Source organism: Oncorhynchus gorbuscha, unplaced genomic scaffold (genome assembly GCF_021184085.1).
Source record: "Oncorhynchus gorbuscha isolate QuinsamMale2020 ecotype Even-year unplaced genomic scaffold, OgorEven_v1.0 Un_scaffold_12107, whole genome shotgun sequence".
Classification (NCBI taxonomy): Eukaryota; Metazoa; Chordata; class Actinopteri; order Salmoniformes; family Salmonidae; genus Oncorhynchus; species Oncorhynchus gorbuscha.
This window is the reverse complement of record NW_025754527.1, coordinates 1-9,003: the sequence shown is the minus strand read 5'-3', so window position 1 is coordinate 9,003 and position 9,003 is coordinate 1. Positions and strand designations below refer to the sequence as shown.

The window sequence follows — 9,003 nt, the reverse complement described above, 5'->3', positions numbered from 1 at the left end:
GAATGTGCTTTGAATGTGCTTCGATGAATGTGCTTTGAATGTGCTTTGAATGTGCTTTGAATGTGCTTCGATGAATGTGCTTTGAATGTGCTTTGAATGTGCTTCGATGAATGTGCTTTGAATGTGCTTTGAATGTGCTAGATATTAACCGATGAGCTTTGAATGTGCTTCGATGAATGTGCTTTGAATGTGCTTTGAATGTGCTTCGATGAATGTGCTTTGAATGTGTTTCGATGAATGTGCTTTGAATGTGCTTCGATGAATGTGCTTTGAATGTGCTTTGAATGTGCTTCGATGAATGTGCTTTGAATGTGCTTCGATGAATGTGCTTTGAATGTGCTTCGATGTCAAATCGTGGATAGAGTGCCTGAACACAAAAGCACCTGCACTGGTTATTTAATTATGTTGTATTTATGGAAGATATACTTAAACAGTTCAATACAATTGGGTATGATAAAAGATGTCCACAAACTACGTTACAGCTATTCAATCCTAAATCACATGAATAATCCATAATATATTAATTTCATTTTTTGTTTGCTTTATTACAGTGCAAACAAAATATACATATGTGTATAATATATGCATATATTATTTAAAGTGTTTGAATACAGGAAGAAGAGGTTCAGCAATAGGTCAAGGTCCTCCTGGTGATAGAAAAAGCTCTCTTCCAAAGCACTGTGAATGACTAAGGAACAGCCCTGAAGCAGTTGAAAGGGACTAGATCTACGACAGTAAATATCCCTACTGAGTTATGACAGAAATCACGCCTGAAATACTAAAAGAAACATTTAAAATGTGTGTAAATCCTAGATGTCACATTATCTAAATGGCTGTGGGTGGCTTGAATTTCAAACCAGGATTTGCCCAGTTCCTAGTGTGTGTGTGTGTGTGTGTATATCCATTAATGCATTGTTAGAGAGCCCGCAAAATTCCGGACATTGTACTACAGTGATTTCTGTTCATCCTTTGGATAACACTAACAAAAAGGGCCAACCCACTTGCCAAGAGAAAAAGATTTAAAAATGTTTTTATTTAAGTATCTAACTTGATTGACACAGGCACTTGGTGAGTGTTTACGTTGGAATGTGAAATTTAGTAAAACTTTTTTTTTAATGTATTATTCCTTAATACTGATAGATTTATCATGGGTGTACTGGTTATTTAAACTCTGAATCATCTTATTTCACAAGGTATTTTAGTAGGCCTTTAGTCAACTCCAACACAGTGGCTTTTCCCCATGCATTCATAAAACAGTATCAATCAATACGAATCACTCAATCCATTAAAACGACTCTTCCTGTTCACTTCCTGATAGACCATCTCATAGTTTTTACTTACAAATAACAATTATTGTATTGTTCCAAACCCAGGTAAGTACCGATTAATAAAGTCCTACCTTGTGTCAGAAGCTTTAGTTTAAAAACCAAACTACCCAAATCCTACAATCTGGTCTAAAGAAGCATAGTATTTGCAGTCCTTTAAAAAGAGGTCATGAAAAAGGGAAAGTATTCAAGTACTGTTTCCAGTAAGAGGAGGGAGAAGTGTGCTTGTCAAAACCAGATGGATAACACAGTCCCAACACCTTTCCTCCATGGTAAGGCTGGGCGTTACAGACAAAATATATTTGGTCTAAATGTGTTTCATGATTAGTGCATGACCTAGAATGGCAACAAATCAATTCTTTGAATTTAAAATGGTCTTTCTCCATTCTGATGGTTTTATACTCAACCAAACCAGGACAAAACTGACAATGAACTAGTCCAATTAGTAGAACTTCTCCTTTAATTGAGCACTGTATCAAAATTCTGTTATTGTGAAAATATATAGCGGTATGTGGATCCATACCGGTATTCACAATATAGTCGCCCAGCCCTCCTCCATGAATGTAGCATTGACCAACAGTTTGCCTGGACAGAATCTAAATATGTTTTCCCAACACATATCCAGGTCCTCTTGCAGAATACCAAGGGTTTTCCAGGCCATTGACTGGTACATGGTACTGTGTCCATGTGTCTGAGCTGGAGCATTTAAGTCTGTCTGGGTTGAGGTCCATGGTCCACAGACAATGTAATCCAAAAGAAATCCTAAAAGATTATATTGTAATTTAAGGTGCATTTCAGTCATCTGACTACTGTATTTGTTATGAAAACGGTGCCTTTACCCCGTATAAATGTTATCTGGCACATTATCGCACATATTCCTATGGTTTTAATAAAAAACAAATATGATTAAGGGACATGGAACGTTTTGATAGCTGCAGTAACTGATAAATGTCATTCTCTATGATTCCATCCCCCTTAACAAGTACTGATGCCCATTCTGCTAGTCATTATGATACTAGCTGAGCGATGAAAGAAATAAAACCACTTGACTTACACAAAGCCAATACTTTGCTTGTTAAAAATGCTAAATTGTCTGTTGGTGAATGAAATAAAAAACACATTAAAAGTGTTAAAAGTAGTAAATATCCATTCATACAGCTGTCATTTGCTTTTCCATACAGAGTTCTAGAACTGTTCGCTCTTCCGGAAACTTATTGACTCCAACCCGGCGTTAGAGAACTGATTCTGATTGGATCCTGGGTGTTCTCTCTCATTACCTTCCTGCTGCATGTTTTTTCTTCATTCTGAAGAACGTGGTAGATTCCCTCTACTTGACTGTTCTGTATGCTCCAATGACATTTGATGAAAGGCACTGTATAAAAACTTAAGGATGGTAGATCGTGTCCTGGAGGGTCAAGTCCTCTGTTTTCCCCAATAGAGGGCAGTACTAGCGTGGTCCTGACGGGTTGAAGAAGAGGGGTGGGCTTGGAGGTGATAGTCTTGTGGTTGATCTGGTGGACGGTAGGCTGAGGGGGTGTACGGTTGGGTGTGAAGACGCTTTAAGGCTGCGGTTCTCGGTCTGTCCTGTAGATGGCGGTAGTATAGGGGTAGGGTGACTGACAGCACTGCTAGCTGGAATCCCTCTGCTGCCTGAGCACCGTGTAGACATCCTCCACTTTACTGAGCCCTTCGAAGAAGGGGATTAGATCCAGGAGCTCGGTGTCGGCCATGTCATCGAACCACGACGCCACAGGCACCTGCAGCCACACACAGACGGGACAGAGTCAGACATGCATGTAGTTACAATGAGATCATTACAATGGCGAGGCACCAGAGTCGGTCATACAGCTCGTCAAAACAAGAGCCAGGCTCTGGTTTCAATTAACTAGTGAGCTAGTTAGAATGCAGCTAGAGAGACAGCTGGTGGCACTTTCCTTCCAGTGGTACGACCTCCTGCTTCTACATGGTCCTTCAGTCATAGAATGGTATAGTTTATAAATGATTCATTAAAAAAAGTTTGTTTCTAAATATGTAGTTATCTATACAATTTTAATTGCAAAACGTTTTCACGTAACTAAAAGTTTGATAAAGCCAGTCAGCCAACATCTGCCATCTTTAAAAAAAAATGTTTTTTAAGTAATGGATGCTGACAAAGAAGGAGGAACAGAAAGAAGGGGCCAAGGAGGAGTAGGATGGTTCTTACAGCGTTGTCTGGGTGGAAGACGTAGGAGGCTGGGGAGTTATCTATGATGATGACCTTGTTCAGGTCCCTGCCCAGACGACTCAGGTCCTTTACGTAGTTCCCCCGGTGGAACACACACGACTCACGGAACAGACGGCCACGGAACGCACCCCACTTATCCAGCAGGTCTGACACTGGGTCAGCATACTGGAGAAACACACATAGGGGTCTCCGTATCAGGTGAGGAAAACAAGTGACGTGATTTCCTGTCTCTTGCAGCTTTTGACCAGCCTTTAAAGGTCCAATGCAGCTGTTTCTCTCAACATCAAATCATTTCTGGGTAACAATTAAAGTACCTTACTGTCATTGTTTTCAATTAAAACGGTCAAAAGGAAACAAATAGCTTCTTAGAAAAATAGTAATTTCTCCAGCAAGAATGTTGCTAGGCATGTTTGGGAGTGGTCTGAGTGGGGAGGGGAAACTGAATGTTCTCTGTTATTGGCAGTGAGGTTTGAAACTCTTTCTTATTGCTCTATTAACTAATTTACTCCCTGGTGATGTCACCAGGCAGGCCAAAACTCCCACCAAAACAAGCTGAAATTTAAGGTAGACTTTTCAAAATAGCTCTTACACTAAAAGGGCATTATCATTTTCACACCACTATTCCAACCACAGCGTGGAAATATAAAACACAGAAATATCACATTTTTGACAGCAATGGGCCTTTTAAACTAACATGTTTTGATTTCTGGTTTAAAATGGTGCTGTCCTCACCTTAGCCAGGCTAGCTGTGAACAGAATACATTCAAACAGCTCTCCCATCCTCTTAAGGAACTCATCCACGTGAGGTCGCTTCAACACATATACCTGGATGGATACATTGTATGTTAAGTTTAAGGTTTAAACAAATACATGATCTTTTCACCTCTCGTCTTAAACAAAATTAACCCCCCCCACCCCACTGATGCATTGAGCGGTCTTTCACTTCATCTTTCCGTGGTGGCCTGCTGCCGAGGGTCATAGTCCTGAACCAAGTCATGCAGAATAGGCTTTACCTTTCTGAACAAACCTATCCTGGATTACTTGAATCAGGCCCAAGCCCAAGATACACTGTTGGCTCCAACTTCAGAACCATGTAGGAGGTGACAGTCTCTCAGCGTGACTCCAACGTTCCTTTTGTGGTAGAAAACCCAAGGCCTCAGATGCCATTCTAACCCAGCTCAGAACCAGACTGAGCAGTTGGTAACATACAGATATACAGTATTGTAGGGAGCCATAATATACCTTAATAATACTAAAGGATTTAACATGGAAAGGTAGAGGCCGGTGGCATTGGTCTGTGACAGTTGGGCTCGTCACCATGCAGTGATAGGCTCACCTGATGAACAGTTCCATCGATCTCTACGGGAATGATAAAATCAGCATTGTTCACCGGCTGTGTGAATAATAAAGATACATTATTTTGAACAAAACCACTTAAAAGACATCCTAAACACCAGAAATGCAGTATACATGAGAGAAACTATGTGTATTTAGAATATTTAGAATTTAACAAACAGCTAGTCTGGATGTGTGAAAGTGGCAACAATGACAGATGTCATTGTGACTGCCAACAATAATACTGTGGAGAAACCTATTTCTTTCCTCGCTCTCAGAGTGTTTCTCATTACTATTGGACATTACTGCCTGGTGATGTCATGCTTTCACAAGAGGGGAAAATCTCTTTCATAACAAGAAAACAAGATGCAAAAAGGCACACAAAAACATTTGTGTCCATAGCATTTGCGAGGATAGGACATTTTTTAAAGAAAAGCTAAACCCCAAATTAAACGGTACAGCAATTGTATCAAAGTTCACCAATAGCTTTAGAGTTCATGGATGATGGGAAAATGCATCTGTGACTCTATAATATTACTAGTGTAAATGGTAGTATGTTCCTGGTCTCACCTTGAATGAGCTGTGGACCAGAGTTTCATCCAGGTCTATGACAACACAGATCTTCCCTGCGTCTTTTGACTTGGCCTGAGGAAGCAGCGGTCTGACTTGGACCTGAACCACACACCCAGTTAACGTACACAAACCACAAACTAACATTTGTCATGATACATGTAAAATACAAACTACACTGTGACATAGACTTAAAAAAAACACCATCAAGTCACGTTCTAGTTTCTAACATTCACTATGACATCATAAACACACAAGACAGCATTTACCTGGACTTACGCAAACACTGCATATACAAACTAGACTACAGCATTCACCTGGACCTACATGAAAACACTGCATATACAAACTAGACCACAGCATTCACCTGGACCTACATGAAAACACTGCATATACAAACTAGACCACAGCATTTACCTGGACCGACACAAACACTGCATATACAAACTAGACCACAGAGCATTTACCTGGACCTACGCAAACCATAAACATAGATTCTAAAACATCCCTGAACCATTAAAGAGAGCAGTGGGACATACCTTGGAGACAGTCCCGTTCTCCTCCACCAGTAGTGGGGCGTTGTTGTTGACCGGCGGGGGGTCAGCCTGGTCATGACATAGGCAGCAGAAGAGGCTGTGGAACAGGCCTCGACTCCTGGGCTTCTTAGACGACGAGGGTGGGGGACCTGGAAGAAAATAATGAGCCCATCCGTCAGTCACACAGTCTTCCTGTATCTATTTACTCTCACTGCTCCCTGATGTGGTTTATTCACCGACTCTTAACTTGAGACGTGGACATGCTGTAGTTTAACTTGAGACGTGGACATGCTGTAGTTTAACTTGAGACGTGGACATGCTGTAGTTTAACTTGAGACGTGCATGCTGTAGTTTAACTTGAGACGTGGACATGCTGTAGTTTAACTTGAGACGTGGACATGCTGTAGTTTAACTTGAGACGTGGACATGCTGTAGTTTAACTTGAGACGTGGACATGCTGTAGTTTAACTTGAGACGTGGACATGCTGTAGTTTAACTTGAGACGTGGACATGTTGTAGTTTGAACTCTTGCGTAACTTGTGTGTGTGGGGGTGGGGGGGTGTCGATGGAACGCATGTGTGGAAATTCCTGTAGGCAGAGTTGGGATTTGTCCCGATGCGAACAACATATTTCTGCAGATATGCTCAGAGGATAATACATGTAATGTAATGGTTGTTTTTCAAGTTAAATCCAGCAGAATTTATTTCATGTATAGCTTTATGTATAGCTTTAGTCTTTGACCTCCTTGCAATAATTTGGCTTCAACCTGAAGCCCTTTTCCCAATGGTTCCAATGAAAAACAATTAACAGATAAAACACTTTACTTGGTTATTAGTTATAAGAGGAATGTCTTTGAGGCGAGAGACATGATTGTGCAGCTTTAATATTTCCATGAGGAATATGTAAACTTAGCTAAGAAAGTCATGCGAGGGGCATGTCACTTCAAATCAGTGACAGTTTGAGTAGCCACTTAAATCATTACATCCAACTCAATGTATTATAATGTCGAATCTCTATTTCTAAGCATTGCCTGACGATGACTGCCAGTCTTGGAATAAAACACTTTCTTAAGACTAAACTGACTTCAATTTTATGTAGAGTTTTTGTTTACTATAATAAAGCTCTAGAGTTCCACTACTCGCTCTCTGCAAACTTCTGCCCAATCAGAAAAGGGACAAATGCTTTCCTTAAACTCTCCTCCCTTTCATTCTCTTTATTCCCTGTCTTTCTCTCACTCGCAACGTGACCGTGTTACAAACTCTTTCACTGTCCCCCATTTCTTTCTCTCCCTCTTTCTCTGGCCCGTTCCAGACCTGTGGCCCCCTTTCTCTCCCTCTCTCTGGCCTGTTCCAGACCTGTGGGTCTCCTCTGCTGGCCCAAAACAGGAAGGGGAAATCCAGATCCAGATTGAGAGCCCACCACCACCACTGTTCTCATCCTGTGTCTCTGAGACCACCACCACCACTGTGACCCTCCTCTGCCCACTGCCACGTCCAGGTCAAACCAAAACAGGAAGGGGAAATGCGGGGGCAGATCAGAGAGGGAAACAGATCGTGTCAGAGCACCACCACCACCACTGTGTCTCATGTTAATACTACTCCTAAACACAGCCCACCACCACCACCACTGTGTCTCATGTTAATACTACTCCTAAACACAGCCCACCACCACCACCACTGTGTCTCATGTTAATACTACTCCTAAACACAGCCCACCACCACCACCACTGTGTCTCATGTTAATACTACTCCTAAACACAGCCCACCACCACCACTGTGTCTCATGTTAATACTACTCCTAAACACAGCCCACCACCACCACCACTGTGTCTCATGTTAATACTACTCCTAAACACAGCCCACCACCACTGTGTCTCATGTTAATACTACTCCTAAACACAGCCCACCACCACCACCACTGTGTCTCATGTTAATACTACTCCTAAACACAGCCCACCACCACCACCACTGTGTCTCATGTTAATACTACTCCTAAACACAGCCCACCACCACCACTGTGTCTCATGTTAATACTACTCCTAAACACAGCCCACCACCACCACCACTGTGTCTCATGTTAATACTACTCCTAAACACAGCCCACCACCACCACTGTGTCTCATGTTAATACTACTCCTAAACACAGCCCACCACCACCACCACTGTGTCTCATGTTAATACTACTCCTAAACACAGCCCACCACCACCACTGTGTCTCATGTTAATACTACTCCTAAACACAGCCCACCACCACCACCACTGTGTCTCATGTTAATACTACTCCTAAACACAGCCCACCACCACTGTGTCTCATGTTAATACTACTCCTAAACACAGCCCACCACCACCACCACTGTGTCTCATGTTAATACTACTCCTAAACACAGCCCACCACCACCACTGTGTCTCATGTTAATACTACTCCTAAACACAGCCCACCACCACTGTGTCGCAGCAGGATAAGACTGTCACCCTAACACAGGCAGGTTACCACCACCACCGTGTCTCTGTTAGAATAGGGCCTCAACAGGGTCAGCCTGTCACACAACAAGGCAGGTTACAGAGACTCAAACACAGCCTGAGAATACTGACGCAGCAGGGCACAGATGTCACACAACAAGGCAGGTTACAGAGAGCAGACAGCGGCCTGGGAATAGGGGCTCAGCAGGATCAGATGTCACACAACAAGGCAGGTTACAGAGAGCAGACAGCGGCCTGGGAATAGGGCCTCAGCAGGGTCAGATGTCACACAACAAGGCAGGTTACAGAGAGCAGACAGCGGCCTGAGAATAGGGCCTCAGCAGGGCCAGATGTCACACAACAAGGCAGGTTACAGAGAGGCAGACAGCGGCCTGAGAATAGGGCCTCAGCAGGGTCAGATGTCACACAACAAGGCAGGTTACAGAGAGCAGACAGCGCCTGAGAATAGGGGCCTCAGCAGGACTGTGATGTCACACAACAAGGCAGGTTACAGAGAGCAGACAGCGTCTGGGGATTAGGGCCTCAGCAGGGTC

General features: G+C 42.8%; 1 protein-coding gene across 1 annotated transcript; it reads right to left on the bottom strand.

Moving 5' to 3' along the window:
• Positions 1-1,005: 1,005 nt before the first annotated feature.
• Positions 1,006-8,526, bottom strand: LOC124030492 (carboxy-terminal domain RNA polymerase II polypeptide A small phosphatase 1-like; the record flags this gene model as incomplete). The annotated part of the gene is made up of 7 exons (XM_046341819.1): positions 1,006-3,082; positions 3,529-3,714; positions 4,282-4,374; positions 4,886-4,942; positions 5,455-5,556; positions 5,994-6,182; positions 8,481-8,526. Coding segments are annotated over 7 exons (802 nt in total), but the record flags the coding sequence as incomplete, so codon positions are not given.
• Between the last annotated feature and the right edge of the window lie 477 nt (positions 8,527-9,003).